This window comes from Anopheles coustani, chromosome 3 (assembly GCF_943734705.1).
Source record: "Anopheles coustani chromosome 3, idAnoCousDA_361_x.2, whole genome shotgun sequence".
Lineage (NCBI taxonomy): Eukaryota > Metazoa > Arthropoda > Insecta > Diptera > Culicidae > Anopheles > Anopheles coustani.
The window spans coordinates 6,740,239-6,766,113 of record NC_071288.1 but is presented as its reverse complement, the minus strand read 5'-3'; the positions used below and the strand labels follow the sequence as shown (position 1 = coordinate 6,766,113).

Here is a 25,875-nt window from a genome sequence, read left to right as displayed (position 1 = left end):
GCGATTATTGATTAAAATCCTCCCGGTGGGCCGGTCTATTTTGGTCGCAAATTGCTAACTGCGAGTGCGAAGAGCAAGAGAGCAGGCAGGAGAGTGAAACAGTGGTTGGCGAAGTGAGAAAAAATAAAGAAGGTATCGGTCAGACCAGCACAGTTTTCAGTCACTTCGTCACTAATCAGCGCAAACACTTTCCCCCCATCGCCAACCCACGGTGCCGGAAGTTCGGTAACGCAAAAGAGAAAAAAAAACGAAGGGAAAACCCACCCCAAAGTGTTAGTTCTGCGTGCAATCGGGGTAGTGTGCAGGGCTGTGCATTTAGCGCCAACTTGCCGTGACCGTGTTCGCCCGTGTGTGCCTCAACTCGCCGCGCCGGCCAGGTCCAGAGAAAACCGCCTTCATGTATAAGTTTTTTGTGAATTCCAGTGTCAAGTACATAATAAAATAATTGTTTTCACCAGTGTGCCGGTGAAAAGCGGTACCGGAAGCATCGGTACCCCCGTGCGTGTGGGCGAGAAAAGTGCGAAACCCCAGCACACAGTAGGCGGTTGTGCTTTGACAGTTGGCGCGAGTGGTTGTGCTGCGTGTTGCTTGAGTTAATTTTTTGACAGTGCCCAAGTGCTGCACCGTGACAAGTGCGCACCGATAAGAACAGAGCGCAAGCCCTGCTCGCTTGGGTTTTTGTTTTTTGGTTCGTTTTTCGCCGCGACAATTTCCCCCACAACGGATTTCATGTGTAAGGTGGCAGCGACCGGGAAGAATTCGCTCCTGCTCGACAACAACAAGCGTGTCCGTTCGTTTTTCCGCAAGCCACGCTACACCCACTTCTGCTCCGTGTGGTACATCATAGACGGACGGTCCGGCACGAGGAGGACACCGCACGACGCCCGGAAGCGACCGGAAGCAGCAGCACCGCTCCAGCAACGGGCGCGCATGCAACATCGACATCGGCCGGCGGTCCGCATCCAAGGGGGTGGTAGTGTGTAGAGAGGCCCCGCGGGCTGACACCCAGCGTCTCGGAACCCGGCGTGCTCAACAGCTGCTCGTGCCCGTACGTTGTGGAAAATCCCGTCGAACGTGAAGAAAATCTAGAGAGAGAAAAAAGCAGTACCTACCAAGAACCAGAAACACTTGACTCAGCAGCCAAACGTCACCGTTAGACTCTCTCTCTCGTTCTCTCGAGATCCGAAAGGATTCGCAGTTCTTCCGGAAGCGTGTGGTGAGGGGTGTAAGGAGTGTTAAGTGCGGGAGTGTGAAAGTTCTCGCGGTGGTCCATTCCTTGAAATCGGTGTTGGAAAGATCGAAAACCGTGGCACTAGGTGTGCGTCACACGCTTGCCAGTTCCAGCGGGGACTTCCATTTCCGCCAAGCTAAGCGTTTCCTTCCAAGGAAGTTCAGTGCAAGTGTTTCGCCTTGAGTCATCGACGTGTTCCCGTGGTGGTGGAATTTCCCGACCTGAGTGCTTCATACCGACGTCACCGAGGAAATTGTTGGAGCTCATCGTAGGTGCATCGAGGTGTCCGAACCCACCGGAACATGGAGGGATACTGGGAAGCAGCTAACGGTCATGGACCGCATTCTTTGAAATATGAAAGGTACGTAGGACGTTATGTTGGACCAAATTTATGGTGGCAAAGAAGATTCTTGTCACTAAACTAAATCAAATAATTGTACATCCTTATTCAAGAAAAAAAAGCAATCGTCAAGTTTCCTTAAGTCGAATCGACCCAATCGTCCCACTCAACGGACGAAGGCGCCTTCAAAACTGTGTGCTTTTCCCCCTTCTTTTTTGTTGTAGCTGTCCTCACATCGCCACCCCGAGCTACCGAGCTGGCGCCTGGCTGCAATGTTAAAAATGTTCGCAAACAAAAAGCAGGCGAGGGGGCGAAACAAAAAAGTAAATCGAATAAAACATGGGGAAACATATCGGCTCGTCGAGCACGTCGTCGGAACGGATAAATTCTTGACCTCTGTCAAGGTTGCCGGCCCGGCGGTGGACCGGTTTTTGCGTGTGCGATCGAGAGCAACGGCACCGCGGCGGAAAACTGGCCCCTCCGAACAATCGGGTCTTCGAGACGATCGGCACGGAACCGGGTAGGACGTCGGATGGTCGGAAATTATCCGCGTGTTTGCGTCGCGCTGTCGGTTTTGCGGTATCAGGTCAAGTGTTTTCCTTCTCGGCGCACCGATTAAGCGGAGAAAAATGTGTAAAAATGGATTATTGTTTGCCAATTTTTAGTCGTACCGATACTGTTATCTCAATGCCTCTCGCAAACGGTATATTCTGACTAGCCGCTGTGTTGGTACCGACGCCAGAGTTTATCTAAAGAAAGGGAAAATGTTTGATTAACGCACAGGATCGTAAAGATTGCATAAGTTATCACAAACAGGAGTTGGAATCGAAACGGTAGATCAACGTACAACGATATTTTTAAACGAAACACACAACAACATGTTGTGATCCTCGGTTCTCTTTCCAGCCCTCACCAATTCCTTCTAGAAATCTGACACACGTGTGTACAAAGATTTAGCGGACCCTAATGGTTGTTTTATTGGATCGTGTTCAGCGAAGGCAGCACGAGTTGCGCAAGCAGGCGAATGATCATCACAATTGCAGGTGTTAATTTGATGGACAACTTGCTGATACGCTTCCCATTCCCACCGTCATGCGAATGGCTTTCGGGTAGGTTGGTGGAGGCAGTGCGGGTACCTGGACCCGAAGGGAACCCACAGACCGGTGGCATTAACGGCCTAGCTCTAATGCCCAAAGTAAGCCCTCGATGGTCACGTGTCGGGCCGGGAAAGGATTAAACAACCTTCGCAAACTCGGCCCCAACAACGTTCTCGTGGGGTACCGCTTCCCTGTTTTTGAATCGACGGATACTACCTCCCCCCTCTACACCAGCCTCATGAAGGGAGGAGAAGGAAAGCACTCGAATCGTCTGACGTCAACCCGTCGAGGGAAGGATTTTCGTTTTTCTTTCGTTCTCTTGAAATCGCGGCGGATTTCAGTCAACACCCTTTCCCCTCGCTAGGGGACGGGCGGGTGTAGGAAAATGGTTGTCTACTGATACGGAAAGTGCAAACAAATACGGCTGATAACGGTCGGCGAGAGCACACGTAGACCAGTATATTTCTGTACCGACGTGGAGTGTAGCTTATCAACAACACACTGTACCCACGGACGACTGAAAGCGTGTGACCGCGCGCGACCGATAAGCGTCGCGAACCCGCACACACCGACAACCGACAGCCGAGCGCAAAAACGTGGCCAAGTGGTGCCCGCTGGTGTACGCGCTTATCTCTCTACGGGCTGGAACCGAAAGAATCCACCAGGCAAGCTCGATGAACACATCCTACATCCCGCTTCCGACAGATTCGTCCCCGTCGCGGATGATGATCCCCGGTTCCAGCGGCTCCGAAGTGGAATAGACAATGGAATCACTCGGTCACGTAGGCTTAACTGCTTCACCGAAACGATGTCACCCGCGGGTCACTCTCGAACTTGCCTCTTCTCCGTCGACCGATGAGGACCGAAAGTCCGCCTTGTGTTCCGAAGTCGCCACCGGTCGCCCGTCTTGGTGATGCTATTTCTGGCGCTGATAAGTGGACTGCACCATCTATTCATCCCCCTCCCCATTTGCTCGCTATCTGCTCGGGCGCGAACACACCCTGGGGGTGAATAGCACGGATGAGGAGATAGAGCGCGACGGATGGTGCCACAGAAAAGCCGACTTCCAGGCAACAATAACACTCCCCGAAGCATTATCACGTGTGGAACGATCTACGGTGTACGGGAGGGACGTATTTGTGCTCGGCGATGATACGCCAAGTTCTTCGCCGTTGGCCATTCGTCCTATCAAGACGTACGGCGTCAGGTGATCCGACCCGTGAGGTTTCTTTCCTGCTGCTCAGCAGCGCTTTGCGTGCGATCAGTGTTCAAGAGCAATGGTTTCTGATTGTTGCCAAGGAATTTGGGCTCGTCAGGAGCTTGTTCTGTTCTCTTCAATGGGAGTTTGTCACCCTAGACCGGGTAATCAAGTATTTTTGGTCCAATATCGCGACGAGATGCATATATCCACCTGCATTTTAGGCTTCTTTCTAAGGCCATTGCAGGTGACATAACCTCTGGTAATGGAAGTCGTCAGACATACTACAATATTGGATTCTAGAACTCTTTTGAAATTGACATTTCTGATTATTTACAACGAGATATCAGCAAGTGATTTGTTTTCCCTATGATGCTATAGTTGAATGACTTGTGATTTACATATTTTACGGATCGGTGCAGATGCACTCCAGATAGATGCGTGGCAACATCTTCTCTATACGAACCACGTTCCATGTTGGTATCATCCTCCGCTACATACACCATCCATATCAGCTACTCTATGATACTTTGAACTCCCCTGTGGTTCCTTGCTGCCTTACTCCAATCTGCGATTGGTACATGAGCTCACAAACGTACCATTCGTGAGTTGCAACGGACTCACTTCTGCCACCAACGAAGGGTGTGTTTTGTTTTCTTTGGCCCGAAGCAAACAAACAGTGGATGTGTTTGGGTGAACTTATTCCAGAACCGATGGATCCACAACACACTCCGTAATCGGCAGGGACGCAGAAAACGTTTCCAAAGTTCAGCCCGACCGCTTAGGCGCGTGTAGTAACTGCATATTTTCTTCGCCTTTTGGCCTCACCTCGCTCTTGCTTTCTCACGCACGCATACTCGTCACCCTGGGGCCCGGACTCCAGCACTGATTACGGCACGTTTGACCACGACCAACACCCGGGGGAGGGGGTTGGCAAAAAAAAAAAACGGAGACGATCGCCGTACGAACGTTCCGGCACAAAATCCGCCGTAATCGCGCGCCGAGTCGAGCGGTCGCCCTTGTTCCCGGTGCAAACTGGTGTGGTGCCGTTGCAGCCGCCGGCCGCGCTCTGTTCTGCTGATCACGTGATCCGCCATGAGTCAGCCGATAGAGGACGGACCGGATGAAATCGGTGCTGCTTCATGTGTCGTCAACAACCACCGATCGGCGCGCAACAAATGGCGGCGCAGTGCGCGAGCGAGATTAGATTGAGATATCGTCGGGTCGCGGGGTGCAAAGGGGGGTTGCGGAAATGGGTAGCCGGTGTCATCACGTTCTCCGGCTTGTTCGCAAGGGTCGTGCATTGGTGGTGAGGCCCGTTGGTTTAATCGGGAAGTTCAAATATTGGCCAATGGCTCCGGCCAGAACGGCATAGACTTTAGGTAGCGTGGCATGTAATGTTATCGTTTCGTTGGATCGTTGCGTTTCCGGTTATCTTCGATACGGTGTATGCGTTGTACAATGTCTGTCCCAATGCTCGTGTGCCAGTTTGATAACACCTGATGTCTTGATGATAAGGTATCTTGGAAGTATATGTCTGAAATCCTGATCATAGCAATTGATGATTATGACCGCCAGTAGGACAGTGGTGTTCCTTATTTCATAACTTCAACACGCGAATTAATGTGGCTAGCATATTACAACTGGGAGTGTTCACCTCTGATCCTGCGTAATACTTTTGCTATCTGCAGAGATTAAATGAGTCTAAAAACAAACTTTATGGCAGACTTACCATTGAACCAAATTCTTTGCAAACAAATTGACGCTCTTTGCGATGTTGTGCGCAACGTTCATCTTCCTAAGCCAAGACACAGCAAGCACACAGCCGATCAGCCAATTACACAGCTGACAGTGCCACGTTCGTGGTCGTGATTACGGTTTTGGGCTGGGTTTGGGGGGCGGTGTTTTATTTTTAACGTGCATCCTATTTTTGCACGCATCCACGCCGAGCGGGCGGCTGGGCGGAGGGTGGCTGGTGCTGTGGTGCGTATCTTCGAGGAGCGATAAAACCGTACGGTCCCCCCAAGCCGAGGTGGACAGCCACGAGATTTATTCATCTGTTTTCCTCGCTTCCGAACGCTCTCGAACTCGTGTTTTCGGGCCAAAGCGCGCTCGAGGAGGACACAGCGCAGACAAACGTGGCGCAACATGGGGGCGCCCGGTTGCCGGATGGGTGTCGCAATTCGGTGTGCGGAAGGGAAAATCGATTCGTTGGTGTGTTTTTCGCACCCACGGGGTGCGGGTTGCTACTAACGCATCCACTCGAACCGGGGAAGGCCAAGCCTTTGCTTGAAGGGAGCGTGCGAGCGAGCGAGCGACCGAGCGTACGTCAAAGACAATTCCCTCCGCCGAGTGCGACGACAAATAGCACGAGAGAAATATCTCCCCATTATCAGGTAGCGACAAGTCCGGTCAAGATGGTGGACATGGATTTCGCTAGAAAATTCCGACGCAAAAGCTCGCCCCTGGTAACAACGGCGGAAGGCGCGTGATTGGCGAACCACAATCTCGCTCGAGAGCGCACACAGCCAAAACAAAACAAATATCCCAACCACAAGCCAAACCTTCCGAGAGCCGCTGGCATTTCATTAGAGCATTCGGAATCTTTGCTGGAGTCCTCGATTAAAGCTGGCCGCAATCCGATCGGTACGGAACGGCTTCTTCGGTTTGGAATTCAGACCCTTATCGGGTTTTTTTTGGGCTAGTCTCGACTGGTTAGAAGACGGATTCGCTTTTTTTGGGGGGGGTCTAAGTTCACGTGAGGGTCCACTATCTGCTGCGGGTCCCTTTTTTTGCATGTTTGTTGTTATTTTCTTTCCAGACGAGCACGGTCCAGACGATGGACTCCGTGAGGCTACACACGGTGGCACGATCGCTGCTGGTGTCCATCGCGTAAACGGCCATCTTTTGATCAAAGGTCACCTGATAGGCCGAAGATTATCGGGTGGACATATTTCTTTATTTTTGGTTATACGGGAAAGGATTTTTATTTCTTACTTTAATGTTTAAAACTGTGGATTTTTAATTGAATCTTTTAGGTATAAGAGAGTTATCAGCTGATAATAATGTTCGTGGTATTTAAAAGTGAAGCAAATGTTTACCTTCCGATGGGATCATAATCTATTTACGGCACCGGGTCCTAACTATCGCTTTATTTTTAAATTGAAAATATCAGAATACCGCCCCGAAGCGTGAAACGGTGGTTCATGGTCGATTCTGGATACTTTCTACATACATCTGCTGCCACGTTCAGCGTCTAAAAATATCGTTGCCTCGAGTCTTGCGGTAAACGTTACCCATTTGCGGAAACTTCGAAGAGCAAACTTCCGGCACCGGGTGTCTCTGCCGTGTGTAGCGGTAAATGCAGCTCGCGTGCACCTCCGTTTTGCGTCACGTTTTCGTCACGCGATGCCGGGGCGGTCTTGTTTGCTACAGTTATAAAAATACACCCGACCCGTTAAAGGTGGAAGTAACGGTGCAGCGAGCGAGCAAGCGAGAGCAAGACAAGACGCCCCAGACGTGGTCATGGAGTCCTTGAGCGGGAATGCTGTGTGTTGCCGCACTTCACACAGCGTTCCGACGCGGTTGGGTTGAAGAAGAAAATCTGTGAGTTCCTCAAACAGATCCATTGGACCAGGGCTTGGTTGTTGAGAGCTGGGAATGCGTGTGCCAAGGTTGTCCCATTCTCAAGTTCTGTTTCGAGTACCCAACCCAACAGGTTGTCGTTTGATTTGTTTATGTTGATTTTATGTTTACTGTGCATCGTGGCTTAATGCCGACAAAACTTCACGCCACCGAATCGTGCTCTCCTCTCCGTACCGATTATCACGAGCCCCATTCTCTAATCTTCCGGTCTTTTGCTGCCAACTGGTGCATAACTGGTGCGGACAAAATCAAAACAAGTCGAAACAAAAACACCAACCGGTTCCGGATCCGACCGCTTTCCGTCCCCGATCGAATTGTTCGATCACGCTTGAAATGTCACACTCGAGCTTATAGTGGGATTCGAATAGATGAAATACAACAGTCCCTAAATGGTATAAAAAAGAGTGTGACTAGTTTGGGTTTTTATCTTTGCTTAACATTTCATGCTGAATTTGACATTTTCAGTAATAATTAATTTACATTGCTGATTGGGTTCCTGGTGTTTGGCTAAAGAGTTGTTCGACATTTTGTCTTTGTGAGAATTTATCCAAAACAAAAAAGGTTGCTAAGGTACACGCAAGTAGAATACACCGTAATTTAATCGACGATCTTTACAATTAACCATCACATCCCTCATGGATGTATCACCGTTTGACGTAGGAGCTACGATGGACCGGATTGGTTTGTTCTCTCATGTTGCCAAGTGGATAAAATCGGGCGTTGCTGGCACGGCGCCTGGAGGGCAGGAGGTTGAAAATTTTCCGTCACGTGCACCGGCATGTGTTGGGCGGGTGTGGGTTTGATTTCCTCATTCAAAGCATACACTACTGCATGCTGTTCTCGCCGGTTTTTGGTTTCTCTCTCCCATCACAATCACGATGATCCTTCTCGTTCGTGCCACTACTAGTAGTCTTTTGGCACGCAAATTATATGAGATCGAAATCGCTAGCAAAGCACGATTGTTGTTGTCGGGAAAGTCTAGTTATAGCTCGATTTGCATACCGATTCTCCGTGCAAGCGGGTGAGATGTGCGTGATCGATGGCTTGCATGGTACACGTTAGAATTTTCAAATGATATCGTGTTGAAAAATACGTTTGAAATGAAGTTTTGTGCGAGTCGATACGACGCAACACGTTTCTGAGGCGTTTAATGCGCAGGGTGTTCCAATAGAAACTTACACACTAATTTGTTACAATGTGTGAAAAATATGTGCAAAGATTAAACTCACTATCGGCGCAGAGGAAATGAATCAACAACAAATTCTTTGCTCAGAAATAGCACTTAAAGGAACATAACATATGTGGCCACATAGAAAAAAAATTAGCACATGCTGCGAGTACAAAGCAAACAATCTAACAAGCTTAAAAAAGGGATGAAAAACCACACAACAATTCCGTAGGAAATTGTCCGCAGCCAAACTTATCTCAAAAATTTGGTTACGGTGGTGTCTACTGAACTGCAGATCCATGCGAAACAAAAACACGGCCAAATCGTGGACACACATGCCGCACCGAAAATCGCGCATACGAAAAACGGCGATCGGAGAGGGCCGGTTTGTTTCGGTCATGCGTGTCGTGGCTATTTTTAGAAAGGCAAGACAAGATGAAGAAACGGCAGTGACCGAAGAGAAGACAAATGCGCGGAAAAAAGAACCAACCCAAACCCGAGAAATACCACACAATCACGAACGGGCGAATAACACTGTTGCGATCGAGCCACAAGTGTCTCCGTGATCGTGATCGGTGGCCATTACGGCGCGGATGCCTGGTCGGCTGTGTGTGTGGTGGTGGGATTTTTTTTATGCTTCATTTTTCCTTTTCCTCCCGAACGTTGATTTCAGATATACCGGCTATTTCGGTTTGGGGCCTTCCCCCCCGCACCACCGTCGGTCCATGCTCCATGCCTCTTCCGCTGGGTTTCAAGTGATATTTGTTTTGGTTGCTTGATGCTTTTTGTTTTCGCTTCGCGCACCAGCGATCTTCCAATGGCTGACCTTCGCTGGTATGGGTGAATGTTGGTCCAGTTATTCGCGAAAATTCCTACCCCCACTCAACCCAGGGCCCAGCCTCCAGTCCGCCAGCGGTCAGTTCGCGATATGGGTGTCCACAAGTAAGATAGCAGCAGCAGCTTAATGTTCTGTTTTATCCGTGGCGCTTTGGTCGCAGAACCGCGAGAGAACAAAGAATGAACCCCTTCCAACCGCTGACTAACCACGACGAATACCTAGCGAATGGCACGGCCAAAGGCGGTGGCGTGGTAGAGTGCGGGGGCCGTGATCAAGTGAGTGGTTATGCGTTTATTTTTTATCCTCATTGCTTATTCAAGACGATGGTGGTGGCGACGACGACGACAACAACAACAAGACAACGGTACGACGATTTCTGATCGATTTCCGCGTTTGTGTGTTTGCTCGGGGTGTAGGTTGAGAAGTTTATAGAATGAAAGAGCTGTTCAAAAAGACAAACTATTGTAATTATCAACAGTAATTATTTGAAAAAGCTCTCTCGTGCTCTTTTATACCAATTATCTTGGTTTTAAAATGTAAATAAATTTACATTGTTGTACTTGCAAATAAACTTCAACCGTAAGTTATACGGTTTGATTCGGTCCTACAATCTCTTTTTGTTCGAAATCTACCTTCCTTTGAGGCGATGACCACTTCCACTTCCCCACACCCCCCGCCGGAGGAGTGTGTACTGCGCACCACGGTTGGCATCCGCGCTGGACGCACGTTTTTGCCATTTAAAAGCAATCCAGCATCGACGTCATCACGCGATCGTCGCCGAGCCCGGGTGGACCGGGTTTCGCGGTTGTGGTGTGTGAGTGGCGTACCGATCGCGCCTTGTTTGCACGGTTCGTTGAATTTATCGAGGTTGGGTGGCGCAATGTGCCGGAGCGCTGGCTCTTGAACTTCACATCGCGCACGGTTACTTTCGGACAGGGAAGTGGCTTTGAGAGCTGCAAGAAGATACATACCAGTAGCACATTCCAGGGCAGGAGAGGATGTTTAATACTTGGAAACTTAAATTATTATACATAAAAGTATTTAGTATTGATTAATTCTATTTCGAGTGAGTTATTAAGATTTGTAATATTTATAATTTATGTTATATATTTCTGTTAATCACTCATCGAGTTAATGGAACTGTACATTTTCACACGTAGAAAATTTAAATAGCAGCACCCTACGTCGGCTCTGGCACGCGATCGCTAACGAGCACGAGTGTGGGTTTTCATTCATCTGCCAAACACATTTTCCGTCCGGTGGGAAAAAAGTGTTCACACTGAACTGTTGTTCAGATGCATCATCGCCGCATCCAAGCGTGATTAGCGGCGATCGTTGCCGAGCGAAGACGAAAAGTTAACAACCCTCCACGAAAGGGTAGCCGGTGTCAGTTAATTTCAAACTCATGAGAGTAGAATTTATCTCATTAGCGCACCCCAGATGAAGCCCTAGCTTCACGTTGTGGTGTCTAGGGATCAATTACTGTAATGTATTCTGTTAGGTATACCCATGTTTTGGATGGTTATTTGGTTAAGCTTTTAATTTTTGTAATAGTGTCACGTGTGCTAAGTGTGAGTCGCGTGTAAAGTGTGTTGTATTAAATAGTTTTGTAACTTTTTAATTTTACTTGGTTGCTAACATAACGGAACCCATTGGACGCACCCAAGAACGCCTTGAAACCCAAGGGCTCCTCGTCCATTTTCCCACAACAACTCATGACCCGCACGAAATGGAATAAAAATTTCGCGAAAACCTTCCCACCCCGGTGTCGGCCGCCGTTGTCAGCTAGGCGTTGTGTAAACATCCCGCCGCATCACCTCGGCATGTCGTCCTTCGGTCAGACCCAGAATGTGCTGCCTACAAGTGGACTGAGGCGGAAGGCTGATGGAGCTCCAATGTTTGAAACACCTCGAAACCCTCCGGGTGCAAAAAAGAAAAAAACGGGGTGGCGTTTTGCCCATTGCCATCCGCCCTGGGAGTCCATTTTGCATGAAGTGACCTGAATCTCGCTCACGTGAGACTGGACGAGGCCGACGACACGCGCATCAACGGATGGTACTAAAATGGCGGGGCCACGCAAGCGTGTGTGAAAAGCATCTCCCGGCTTGTCGGATCGCTTAGCACCTGGATCCCTTACCCCGACCCGGGGAAAACCTGGACAGCCGGTGTAGCGCCTTTGCCTTCGCACCCTGCTACAAATTGCGGATCAATAATAAACGCACAAACTTTACTTGATCCCCCCCCCGGCCAGCGAAGAATGTGTTTTGAAACGATTCGTTCGCCCGCTAATTGCTAGCGTTCACAAGACTGGTCCACTTCGGGGCCGGTCACGATCACATGGGCACGTGCATCGGTCAGGTGGAACGGCTCCAATCGTCGTGCAAATTACTTTATATATCAAGCACTCGGAGCATTCCTCTTCCACGCGCGAGATATTTATGGAAAACTTGGAAATGATTCTCACAAATGGCAAACCGGTATTGCCGGATCAATTTCACTGGGTGGGAGAATTTCGATAGGAAACCTTCTAGTCCCGCTACCGTGATCAATAAAACTGTACGAAGCATGATCGGCCATTGCTCAACTTTATCGCCGCTCGTTCAGCGACAAAATATGCTCGGCCGTGGACAACGCAATGGCCGGGTCTAGGGCAAGTATCGGCCAGCAGCAGCAGCGGCAGCAGCATACCATTGCATCGAAGGTTAACTGCTTCCCCCGACGTTCGTCAGTACAGTTCCGTGCCAGTGTCGTCCATTTGACTTCGATCGAGAAATGTGTTTCTATCGCTATCGATATCAACGTAGCGTACCATGTTGGTTGCGTGGCCCGTTGTGTCGATGAGGGCTATAAATAAAACCCGTTTGACGATGTCGTCGTCGGCGATGAAGTCAACAGCGCACACGACAATGTTCCGGAGAAGCACCCAAACGGGTCTAGCCGGTCCCCATCTGCGTCCGTAGGGTCTCTCTCTCGCGCAATCGGAGATGGAGATGTCATGATCGTACGATTTTGATCGACCATTTTTCGGCCTCAGGTTTCGACCAATATGAGCGCATGCACATCTTGTGTCCTTGCGGTGCAGCTGAAACTCCGGACGGACAATAAACACGAGCTGTCTAACGAGCTGAAACGCAATGAACATCACCCCTGGGGGACTGTTGTCAAGGGACACAGATCTAGACTTATCCAACGGCGAGGTGTGTGCGTGTGTGCTAATTAGTCGGCCAATCCCCTTCGTATGACCGGGTCTCACTCCCACTAGAAATGATTTGTAGCTTGCACTTGCAACAGTCCTCGTTGTTGTTCTCTTTGGGCGAACATTTTGTTCGAAGGCGAGTCAAAAGTCCTGAGACACCATCCGAGTGGGAAAATGGTAAAACAAGCTACAAAAACCGGTTCACCCACACACACACACAACGAAATCGCTCGCCGTCGTGTCCTGTTTGGGTAGCGGACACTTCGGTTCAGGTTCAGTGATTTTTGTTTTCGTATAAGTATTCTTAGTCGTACGTCCAAGTTCTCGGGAAAGCTGCACACAGCGCGCTGTATGCGGGTGCATGGCTCACACACGGAAATGCGCTCGTGATGGAATGCAATCGTGCCCAACCGGAGCCGGATCCCCCGCACCCCCTTCGGTCCTGTTGCTAACTTGCAGCTTTAATTTATGTCGACTCGGGAGAGTGGACATTGATTGGTACGCTTTTGCGGAGGAATTAATTCTTAATCCACCGCACGGATCGACTTTGTCGCCCAGTTGTGCTTCGATGGAATAACAGGAAAGCAGTTGATCGTTCGCTGGTTCTAGAGAAACTAAAAAAAAAAACCAAGCGGGTGGAAAGGGAACGCAAGTAAAGAAGAAATAAATTCACATGGTCTTGCAGCGTATGCGATGCACAAGTGCAAGTGCAGCAAATGCAACCGGCTGCAGAGATCTATTGACGGAAATGTGAGCAGTGCTTGGGTTGCAAAATCTTCCTGTTAGTTTCTTGCCTAGCCTCGTTCGTGTGTGTGTGTGTGTGTTGTAAATCGGCCATTTTCATTACACGCACGTACGGTTTGCTTTTAAAGTTATCGTTCTTGTGCGCCTCTGGGATGTATGACAACTGGTCTTAGAATCATTTTGAATTGATTTTATTCCTTAAAACAAATAATACAAAATCTTTTTGTAATATATTAGTAAAAATCCAATGATCTATAATTATTTTAATTGCATTGGAAACTTAATCATGGCGATCTTTATATTTTAAACAAGATTGCTTGGATTAAAATGGAGCTAATTGATTTCCATCCTGGTTCATGAGTATGTTCTTGTAGTAAAAGCAATGATTTTGAAGCTTCCCAACTTTCTTTTACCCTTTTTCGCATACATTGTTGATTGATAATTAATAGCCAAAAACAATCCAGACTACAAAAACGTGTCATACGCACAGTGTGTAGTGTTTCGCGATCAGTTTTCGCTATATTGAAGTACCCCAAACCAAACTACTCATCGGAGGCGAACCGGGTCCAAATGGCGAACCGTGCGCGCGCGGGGGTCCGCGAGACACTTCCGTTAATCGCAACAACCGGCAGCGAACAGGCACGACCGCCACGGCTTATGGGTTTAGTGTGCATAATTTAACGGCGCATGACGTAGCGATTATAAGCGCAACAGACGGGGGTTGGGCGGCAAAAACAACAAGCTCTGCCATAATACGCCACGGTTAGCACAAGCACCGCGCACCGAAAAGCAGTAGCACACAAGCAAAACAAAAAAAACACAGTGGGAAATAAAAGCAACAAGAAATACCACGCCGGCATCACGTGCAGGAATGGTTGGCGTGCCACCAACGTTTGTGTAGCGCTCGACAGCTATTTATTCGAATCTGCTTTTTTTCTCCTCGCTTGCTGTATCACCCTTTGCGTCCCGTTCACTCCCGCGCCAACCGTCTCTATCTCGCTCCGATTCGCCAGTTTGACTACACGCCGGTTGGGGTTGGGGTTGGGGTTTCGCGCAAAGATGGCGACGGCGCGAAGGTGCGTGGCAGGAGAAGGCGCGTAGACACGCCACCCCTAATGCCACCTCCACTACCTCCCAATGGGTCCTCCAAACAAATTCTCCTCGAACACTTGTTGCCTACCGACCAGCCCAGTGCCGGGTGGGTGGAAAGGAGGCGTGCGTGGGGAGGTTCTGTAGGGGGGTGGTTTGCGCAGCGCACCTCGCGTCGACGTGCGCAAGACGACGGCGGTTTTCTTACCGATCGTCGAGGCAAAAGTTCGCACACCGGGTGGATGTTTGGGCCGGGGGCCATAATGCGGAAACGCGAACGATCACCCGGCGCACCCACGACGACGTCGTCGTTTTATGTTTTAGATGGGTGGGTTGTTTTTTTTTAGTTCCCTCAACTATTTGACTACACTTTTCTTCTTTCCCCACGCGCCGTTGTGTTTTCCTTCGTTTCCCTTCCCGAGCAAAGCAACACGTGAGACGACTAGGCCGCCATCAAATACACCCCTCGGTGTATGGCCGCCCCGTTGTTTCCGCCCCGGTAATCGAGGGCACATTCTTTCATTTCGATAGGACTGCTCCATATTTCGCACACCTAAAATCCGGCGACTTATGCTGGATTGTTTCGAAATGACACGCTTTTAGAATGGCCCACGTGGTTTTGAACCGTTATTTGTGTGGAAAAGAGAAATTGAATCCTATTTTATAATGTTTAATTTCGCTTTATTGCCTATAAAAATGCTCATTTAGGGGTTTGTGTTCGACCATAAAAATGGCTGATTTGTTATTTCATCCCCGCACGGAAGAAACCCCCAACCTCAGCAGAAAATACAATTGTCACGAGGGAAATGAGCGTTCACAGATGTAAACAAAGTGCAGCAATTGCATTCGGCGTGATGCATCCAACGTCTTCTGCGAATCTTACACCAAGTGTGGCTGACGTGTTCCGCGTGCGAGGAGCCGGTTCGCAACCTTCGACGGGTTTATTGACGCGCCCGATGCGCCACCATCAACGTTCTGCTTCCTGTCGTCGCGAAATTCTCACGTCCACAAAGACGGGCCAGACGGCGGTCGACGGTCGGTGAAGAAGCCGACGCCGTAACTTAAGTACCGCGGCTTGCACTGGGAACATTGACTGTGTGTTTCGTTTTTCCCTTCATGGCATCGAAAGTAAACGAGGCAGATGACGAACGTCGGAACGTCGATAAAGGGCCGGGCGGGAGTTTTACGTTTTACACTTCCGGATCGCCATAAGCACGTTCTCCGCCAGCCGTGCATTGTGGAAACTTTTCCGAAAGCACACTCGTCGACATTCGCCGCGGAATCGATTGGCGACGTTTGGCGCGTTCTGTGTTTGCGCCCCGGCAACAACAGGTTGTTGTGGAGCTCACGTGTGCAGCGGGACGTAACGAATGTCTAACGTTACCGAGCCGATGCGTCAAGCCGCAGCCGTGAGAGATTAACCCTTTCCGAGGTAGGTGTACCCTCTTCCTTTCTGCTGTTTTCCCTCTCAACAAAACGCTCCGCCACATCACGTGCGTCAAAGAGGGTTTGTTGTAAGCTCGGGGACCTGTTCTTATCTTTTTTTAAACGTCCTTTATTTCTGGACAGCTTAAAACGATTATTTTCACTACCCTTAAAAATATGAAGAAAAAAAACCCCTCACGATCGATCTTCGAGCTGTCGACTGCTGTTGGGTGCGTTTTTCTGTCGGTTTTAACGTGCCCGATTGGATGTGGGGGTTTTTTTTTCAACCGTTTCGCATATTCTATTTTTAACCGTAAACCACTCATCGGTGTTGGCGTTTTTCGATAAGTTTAGAATCTGTTTATACAACGTGGGCTTCAACGTTGGCTGTGAGTGCATCATTAACATCGGTTCGTTTTTATATGCCTTCGAAATTGGGGTGAAATTGATACCAGTCAGTTCATTGTTTTGCGAGCAGGATAAGATTTGCCTTTCAATAAGTTAGGCTACAACCCTTTCTCTTCCACGTTGCTCTACACACAAGACACATGAGAGTGTTTCGGTGGTGAACATCAAGGAAAAAGCTGACTATTCGCTCACGTTCCGCTTGGGTGGTGCGTCAAGTGGAAGGTCCAATTTTAGATCACGGTCGTCTCATCATCACCGCATCAGCATCGAATTTCATTGAACGGTTCGCAGAGGTACTAAGGAATGCCAGACGTCGCAAATAAGCGCCGTAAACACCGGTAGGATGCAATGAAATCTAAACGATTGGAAAGTCAACGTTCAAGTGTCGGGGTATATGATCCGAATATGGTCGAAAAATGGAACACATGCGAAGACAAACCTCCAAGAATTATGTGTCTTTTTATCTGGTAGCCAAATGTTTTCTCCAACTGATCGCGTGTTTGCTTCTTTATCATTTGTTTGTGGTTGATAAAATAATTCACTTATGAAAACCACATTCCCATGCGAAAGTTCTCAGCAACCGCTTGCTCTCTTATCTCTTAACGGTTGCGGTTTACACTTCGTTTAGAAGAACGGTTGTTTGAGAAAGATGTATAAAATTTCGAAAAATCACCCTTTCGGCAGTCGGAAACTTTCCCAAAGTTCACTGTTCGGCACGATTAAAATTGCAACACGACACGAGTGACGAAGCGCCAGCGTTTAGTGAATGCCAACGCCCGCATTCGCAATCTGCGAAACGGGGGGAAAAAACGAGGAAAAACTAGCAAAAGAAGTCACCCAACCGAAGGCAGGAAGCTGCCATGGTATGGTTTTACGGTGCCGGTGCTGCGGTTTGGCGAATCGTGTCCTCGGAGGGGGCGCTGACTTGTGGCGGCGCTGTTTCGTTGGTCACGTTTGTTGGCATTCGGCCAGATCCGCGGTATGTTTTCGTTCGTCACCGGTGGTGTCGGCCGGTGGCCCAAAAGGGACGGTTGCCGAACGGCGGGGTCGGGGGTCGGTTCTAATCTCTGCCGGTCGTTTTGGATAGGTTTAAAAATAGCTACCAGAGACACGGGGCCGGTCCGAGTATCGTCGGTGGCGCAGGATAACGAAAACCGATCCCAACCACCCCCGAACGGATGGGACCGGTGGGGGGTGTGGATGGATGGGGGGTAGGGGATCATAAAAGTGATACTTGTGGTGAGCTTCGCATGGTGTAAAGATGGTGGGAAAAAAAACGTACAAACAGCCGCCAAGCTTCGTCATCGGGCCGCCGCATGTTTCTTCGTCCCTTTCTTCCTATCCGTTAGGGATGAGGGAGGAAGGTGGGTCGTGATTCGCGTGAGAAGATTCTGTTTTGAAACCGAACAGATCGGAGGTACAGAGGGAAGCGTGCACCATGTGAGCCTGGTTCTATTTATTCGCCCTTACTTTTCTACGCAACAATGGGGAATACTGATGTTGCCACCATCGAAAGGACTATTTTGAAACGTACTCGTTTCCGGCCACATAAACGAGATTTCGTAGGATTGTCACAGACGGGCGGACGTTGGAATGTTACAGCATTCCAACGATTTTGATTTTATCGTACGGAAAAAATCGGACGACCCGACTTCACATCCGTCAAATCACATACAATATCGTCCGCCAAAATCTAACGCGTCAGAGCACTGACACCCGTCTTAGAGACTGATAAGTCGATATCACAAAATGAAGACTAACTAATTCTACACCAGTACAGTAACACGGAACGATTTACAATAAGACGCAATTAATGTTGATACATACATGACGCATAAGTGATTGCTTGTTAAAAGTGTTTTGATTTCGCAATTAAAATTGTTTTCTCGTCACGTTGGGTAACGCAATCCCCGTCCATACTTTCCTCTGCTTAGATTTCCCAATTTCGTCAACATCTCCCGAATGCCTAAATCCCGATCCCGAGCGTATGATAATTGGTGAATAATGGCGGCTCGAAACATGGAACGCATCAGCCACACCACGTGCGGCAAAGCTAGAAGCGACGAGGCACGTTGCGTGCGGGTTTTTTTTTATCACTCCGTCAAAACATCCCATCTATGCTATGCCCCGGGGTCGCCCGAGCATGTGACAATTTGTTTTGTAGATCTAACCTTATTTCCCAGGCGGCAGACCCGACCGAAATGTACGGGGTACGGGGTTTCCACACCATGGCCATTGTAACGTGCGCAAGGGTGGAACACTCCTTCGTCTTGTTTGTCGGTTGGAACGCCTCGCCCGAGTACCACACCGGGAGCACGTGGTTGACTAGAGCCCGACTTCCTTCCCTCCACCCCCCTTCACATCGCGCCGTCCCGATTACAATTGGAAATGGTCTCACGTTTTCCGGCGGGTTCAAAAACAAGCTTTTTTCGTCCGTTAACGAATCGAAATAAATAAATCCAAAGATCTGGCCACGGTTTTGGCTCCTGGGGGGAAACGGAGGGGAGGGGGGGGGGGGAGGGGGAGAGCGTAACCGTGTCGGACAGCACGCGCGAGTTCACGTGCCGACCGGAGCCAGACGCGGGAACACATCGGTTGTCCTTGTGACCTATTGCAGAGACCGTTGGGACCAATCCCGGATGGTGGTGGTGCTGTCTGCCCTCCGGGTGGCGGACACCAGACCCACCGATCGATTTCCATGCTCATGCCGTCAAACGTGTGACTGTTATGTGTGTGACTCACTGGTGGCTGCATGCATGATACAGTCGATGCTAATGCGGCTTAGGTGAACTCGGACCTTTCGGTCCGGTGCGGGGTGAGACGGCCGCGAAACACGGAAGGGTACGATTGTATGATTCCCATTCGGTGCCCACCGGCAAAAACGTGCCAGACAAAGTGTTCTGGTGTGTCACGTTGCATTCCCACAGCACGGGTGTTGTTTTGGGAAAGGCTTACCGCTGGGTTCATTAGGTTATTTGAGGCACTTGGAATTGGAAACGGGACTGTTTGTCATGCATCGAATCACTTTATTACGTGGTTCATTTCACACACGAAATGGAGAGAGGAAAATAACGTATCAAACTGTAAATGCTGAACAACTTTTTCCTAGAAGATCAACACTTGTACGTTATTCCTGTGTTAGGTTTGTTCTAATTCTAATTCTTGCCAACTAACACTCCTCCATCCGATAATTATCTCTCGTTTGTATCATCAATCTGAGGCAGGATACATTGTACGGGAACAACTTGACACGTTCGTCAACGGTTTGTGTTGGTGCAAAACCACCTTTAAGTCTCCTCAGAAACGTGCGCTAATTAGTGTGTGCTTCCAGCAAAAGGGCTCACCAGTATCGGTACACCATGTACGATGGGATGCAATTCCTCCACACACCGACCGCAAAAGGTCATCAACCGCCGCCCCATGGTGGAAGGTGGGGCCTTCCGGAAGGTGGGCAAAAAGGGCAGAAGCGGGAAGACTCATCGCCCCCTGGTGTGATGTGTATTAGTCACCGCGGTGGTCGGTATGGTGGGTCGGTCCCGTGCCCAATCATCCGGAGCCCTCGCTGGATGATCTCATGCTCTCATCGACACCATCATCGTAGGCGTCGAGTGATTTCCGGCCTCGCCTGGCAACTGCAACTCGTTCCGCCGCCTTTTGCCGACATGCACTACCGCTCAAGAATGGCGCAATGGAGAACATTTCAAAAGCGTCTTGCGGGAGCCGTGGGGGGGGGGGGGGGGTAAACGGGGTTCTAATAAAGATTATGAGCTATGGCTTGGTGCACTGTAGCTAGACCTGCATGTGCAACATATGATGCACGCATACCTATCGCGAGTGGAGAGGGGCAAGGTAAAATGGTTTATCTTGTCTTGCATAATTTTTCCCCACCAAAGCCGTGCTCCCGAGATGAAGTTGTTAGTGCAACAATGTAGTGACATTAAACCGGTGGTCTGTTGTACTGCCCGTTTACCACGTCGAGTGGCGAGTGAAAAATCGCATTCCATGGGTTAAATATATTGACGTAATTGGTAGGGTCATCGACATGGGTTGTGGTATGAGGAGACGGTGTGGTAAGAATATGGTAGTATTGAGGTTTACCTGTTTTCGGCGCCTCACGGCGCAACAATGCATGAAACAGTTAAGAAAGCAATTCACACGCTGTTTAACCAGCCGGCCTAACGTTCGGGATTGGCTCCGCGTTTCCCGGTCGATACGGACGGTGTACGCAAATATTTTCCAAACCAGAACCATAGCTATGATGACGATATCCAATGTCTCTTCGCTCCATGTAGTAACGATGCCATTATCTCTCTCTCTCTTCTACTTTGCAGTGAGGCAAGCGTGCCCGGCTACACGTACTGCGGCGAACCGGGGCTCAACTTTTCCACCAACAACAACACCTACAGCGAGGACGATGCCGATTTTCCCCCAGGACGGCGGGGCAAGACGTCACGGGTAAGCAGGCAAGCCAGGCAAAAGTCCACCGCGAAGTGGGCAAAATGGTTACGGGTCACCACCGAGTGGCTTCTCGATCCGGTCCCGGATGTATGTACTAGGCGTGTTCGTTCTTCTTTGTACGTTCACACACTTCTTTTTCCACCCCAGGGGAAGATAAACGGAAGCACAAGAAGCATCTGTTTGTCTTTCTTGCTTCAGATGTATGCCACTTGTGCGGGGCTACACAAGCAAACGGAATCGAGATGTAGAATTACTATGTGCCTTATTGAATTATTTTGTCAACTTCACTTTTAGCTTCCTGGTATGCTCTCATTCCATAACGAACAAACTGGCCGCAACAATGTTGCAAACCTTCATTCAAGCCTAGATAACCAATGCCCGGCACAACCTTGAACATTATCCTCGTTCCAGTGTCGGGCGTTGTTAGAGGGTCTGGAAACGTGACCGACCTCTCTGCGCTAGCGACACGTGAACGTCCGATTGCCAACAGTGCCCATTTGGTGCTCGCCGATGTAACAATTATCTCTACCGACACTCCTGCTAGTTGTCACTCCTTGAAATGCCGGGGGGATAGCGGGATTGTTCGCGGCCGAGATTCGAATCAGACACCGGCTTGTTTTCCCTCTCTGGTGACCTATCTTTAATCTCCCCAAGTGTGTGTGTGTGGCGTGGGTACTTCATCCGGGGGCCACCTTATCAGCCGAAAGCACGCAAAGCACCTCTAATCGATGTCCAAACTCTCACACCTCGTTGGGGTGTTAATTGCGCACCGTTTTTTTATTGTTGTATCGGAATGCTTAAATGCTCCACCCAAGACGGTTGGAAACAACGAGCGGTGTTCACACACGTGACACGGGGTTGAGAGGCAATCAATTGAATACATTAGACATCCACAATGGGTGATTGTTGTTGGAAGGGAAATGATATGAGAAGAGCGCGAGATTCCGAAGAATCGCCTTCCTTTCGTTCAATATAGCCGTGGTTCAGAGGAATCCCCCTTTCTCGACTGAGACTTTCCTTCAAGATCAAGGTTGAATATGTGACCTTCGAACGAGTCCCAATTTAAGGACGCGTGCTTACACTTATCTTCAATTCGTTTCACCAACAGCAAGATCCACTGTCACACCGGATCATCGAAAAGCGACGCCGGGATCGGATGAACTCCTGCCTGGCGGACCTTTCGCGGCTCATCCCGCAGCAGTACATGCGCAAAGGTCGGGGCCGCGTGGAGAAGACGGAAATCATCGAGATGGCGATCCGGCACCTGAAGAACCTGCAGAACCAGGAGTGTGGCCGGGAGACATCGTGCGGCGAGCAGTACCGGCTCGGGTACAACGACTGCCTGACCGAGGCGGCCAAGTTTATGCTGCGCGAGCGTGGCGAAGAGATGTGCTACCGGATGGTGGCGCACCTGAAGGAGCACTGCAATGAGATTATGAAGGGTAAGTTGATGGGGCGTTTTTGAGTGCAGGGGAGTTTTTCTTTACCTGACCGAGTGTGGTTTTTTGTTGTTGTTGCAGGTGAAATGATTAAGTCGCGATGTGGTGTGGAGATGGCAAACGGCGGAAGCCCCATCTATCTGGCGAACGGACCGATCGGGCAGCACTTGCGCGAGATGCTGACCTGCCCGTCGGACCTGGAGCACAGCAGCAACGACCATCACGACGTGAAGGATCTGAGCTTCCGCAGTGCGACCAGCAGCAGTAGCATCAACAGCAGCAACAATCCGCCCCAGGCCGCCGTCATCACGTCGACGGCGCCGAGTGTGCAGCATCTGGACACGTCGAGCAACCACTCGACGCAGGACTACGACGCCCCGTCGCCACCGCGCATCGTCGGCGGTCTGCAGCAGGACACGAACAACAACATCAACCACCAGCACGAGAGCGTCCTGCGTACGATCCGGTCGCGCAATCTCTCGGAGCACGCGTCCCCCGAGCACGAGCATAGTCACAACAGCTACAAGTTCAAGAACTACATTCAGCAGCGGTTCTCGCAGGATACGCACGAGAACGGCCACTCGATCGACCATCTCGATCGCAGTCCAGGGTCGGCGCACGGGGACGACCACCACCATCACCATCTGCAGCAGAGCCAGCCGTCGCTGCGCGCTTCCCCGATGACAAACGGTAGCAGTACCAGCAGCGGAAGTCTCTGCTCCGCGCCGGAATCGAAGACATCCAGCACGGTCACAATGAAGTCGTCGACCGTTGCGTCCTCCTCCGACGAGCCGCTCTCGTTGAAGCGCAAACTTCCGCCCACCAGCAGCGAACTGGCTTCGATCTCTTCCAACTCTGGTGGCCACTTGGTGGACGCTCACCAAAGTCAGCAGCTGATGGCAGTCGCGGAAAGTGTTCACCCGCTGGAGAAGAAACTAGCGCTCGCCAAGAACGGGCTCACGGTGGCCGCTTCGTCCGCCGCCGTCCCACTTCCGGCGACCGAGATCAAGCACGAACTGATGGCCGCCGGAAGTGGAGCTGGCGGTGTGCTAACGCTCGGCGCTTCGGCGACCCCCGCGTTCGCTCACCAGCAACAGCACCAGCAGCAGCAGCAACAACAGCAGCAGCACCATCACCATCACAGTTCCTACCATCCGGTGCCGATCTTCGCCTGCCATACGCAGGGTTTCTACGTGCCGCTGAACGTGGACTACGAAACGCTGCTGCCATACCTGAACGGGATCGATCTGCTGAGCAAGGGCTTCCTGCAGCTGCCGCCGCTGCATCCGATCAGCATCAGCGTCAACTACAGCCCGGCGACCATCGGTGTCGGCAACCCGGCGAGCGGCGCCAGCCTGCTAATGAAAGCCACCGTCAACGGGCTCCATCCGCAAACGAAGACGAAGCTGGTCGAAGGAATCATCAGTGGCTGCTAGACGGGTGGGAGAGGGCAGGATGACCATTTCCTAAACGTTCCCCTCGCCACCCCCTCGGTCTGCGAGGTGCATGGGCTGCATATTCCAAACCATACACAAAGTCAAACAGAACGCCCACGTATAGTGCATTTTTTTTAAATTAATTGTTCGCCGGTATGTTCGTGTGTCTCCTGAGTCGGTGTCGATCGTGTGTGTGTGTGTATGTATCCTTGGTGTATCATGTCGTTGTTATACTGGAATATACTAACATCAGATCGGTCTAGTGTAGCAGCAAGTAACCACACCAATAGAGCTGAGAGCGTGGCGTCACCTTACTTGCTGGATATTTCGGCAGGTGTCCCTGGAGAGGACTGAAAACGGAAGAGAACAATATCGTAATCATACACATTATGTATATTTAAATTGAACTCAGGTAAACCCCTTCCCGTAGGTGGTGTACGTACAAGTTACAAGCCGTTAGTGTTTGAAGTAGGGAAAAGCATAAGAAATGTGTATCCCATGTCAGCCAACTGTACCGCGAACGGATGGCCATGTTTTCCAGCGAACAGAAGGGATGGATTCGAACGAAAAGGAAGCTTCACTAAACTCCACAAGAACTGTTCTACATGTGTTTACATCGGTAGGGTAGAGTAGATGAAAACACGCCATCCTTAGAAGAACCCAATCGTTGTGTATTGCAAGGGACAAAATCGAGCCACCGTTGGGAGGTTTCGGGCGCGTTCCAGTAGTCTTACCATGTCCCCTTTACTAAGCCTGGGACTCCGTTGAAGGAGGGTAACAAATGTTTAGCAATTTTTTTTTTCGTTTGTTTCTCTTTTATTTTGGGTACCGTCAAGAGCACACACACGTTTAATTTCTATTTCGTTTTCGTCATACTTTCTTAATCAAGGACAAATAATCTGTGATACTGTGCAACATAGTAGGAAAACGTAAAGTAAAACTCACAGGAGGATGACGCGCGGGTGGGCGGGCGGGCGGGCAGGCTGGATAGTGCCAGGAAAAACGGCAAGAAAACCGATCGATCAGGCATCCGATGGAAGGGACTGTACATAATAGAGATGAACCAAACAGGCAAGGAGCAAAATATCGCCGGTTGCGATGCATTTGTTGCGTCACCTTACTGAAAAGACCACGGGAAAACAAGTGATAGAACGCGAACGCGGGGAATAAGTGAACAAGGAACCACAAGAAAATTACAAAACACAGGGTACTACGAAGGGTGGGTGTCGAGGGCTGCGAAGAACGGAAAATGTGAGGAAAAGCGAACCGAACAGTAGATACATTGATTACTTTTTCCGCCCGTTTCTGCCATAATAGCGCTTCGGAAGCGACTTGTACCTTTTTGATCGATTGCGTGAACTAATCGTTGGTGATGACGAAGACGTGCGTAATAAATGCAAACCCCTCTTTTGTATAACAACAGACAATTAGTCCTGAGGTGACTTTTTTACTTTTTAGTCTTTTTTATACATTAAATATACTGAACCACACAAGTATCTGATAAATCAACATGCAGAATGCAAATATTGAAATAAAAGAGGAACCGCGGAAGAAAACTGTTGCATAGGTTAGCAAATACAAAGCCGCTTAAAACAGAGGAGAGATAAAAGCATATATCCATATACATCTATCTTAAAAAGAATTGTGAAAAAAATGTAATAACTACATATAAAATGAAATTATTTGTTGTTTTTAAGTATTTAGTTCTAGAATATCCGAACACACGTTAGTGGTAGGAGGTTGGCGGAACATAAGAGAAATGGGAAAGAATTCTCATGCATTTGCTTTTCACTTGGATCTTTAAATACCACGTGTCCGTTAAATACCACGTAGCGTTGTTTAAAAACATTATTTTTTATCGGATCTGCCTGAAGATATGCAACATAGGAAATATTTGAGTCTAAGATTAACTATTCTTCTACAATACTATTCCAACATATTGTATTTTGTCAATGTTAACCAACAATATTTTATGATTTATTTATTCTAAGCTTTTGGCATTGTTTTCGTAGTTAAATTTCATTTTTTAAAACTACTTTTACAGCGGTACTTCTTCTACAACGGTACAGCGGCACTACAATCAAGGTGTATACTGTATTTTGACAGTTCGGTATTCGCTTTCCTTCGGTGCCTTATAAACCTCGGTTCTTAATGTAGTGATGA

General features: G+C 49.4%; 1 protein-coding gene across 1 annotated transcript; it reads left to right on the top strand.

Moving 5' to 3' along the window:
• The first annotated feature begins 1,524 nt into the window (after nt 1-1,524).
• LOC131272300 (transcription factor cwo) lies at nt 1,525-25,370 on the top strand. The gene is made up of 4 exons (XM_058273983.1): nt 1,525-1,592; nt 20,711-20,834; nt 21,946-22,279; nt 22,358-25,370. The coding sequence occupies exons 1-4, from the start codon at nt 1,534-1,536 to the stop codon at nt 23,710-23,712; spliced, it is 1,872 nt and encodes a 623-aa protein (XP_058129966.1). The 5' UTR covers nt 1,525-1,533; the 3' UTR covers nt 23,713-25,370.
• The last annotated feature ends 505 nt before the right edge of the window (nt 25,371-25,875 follow it).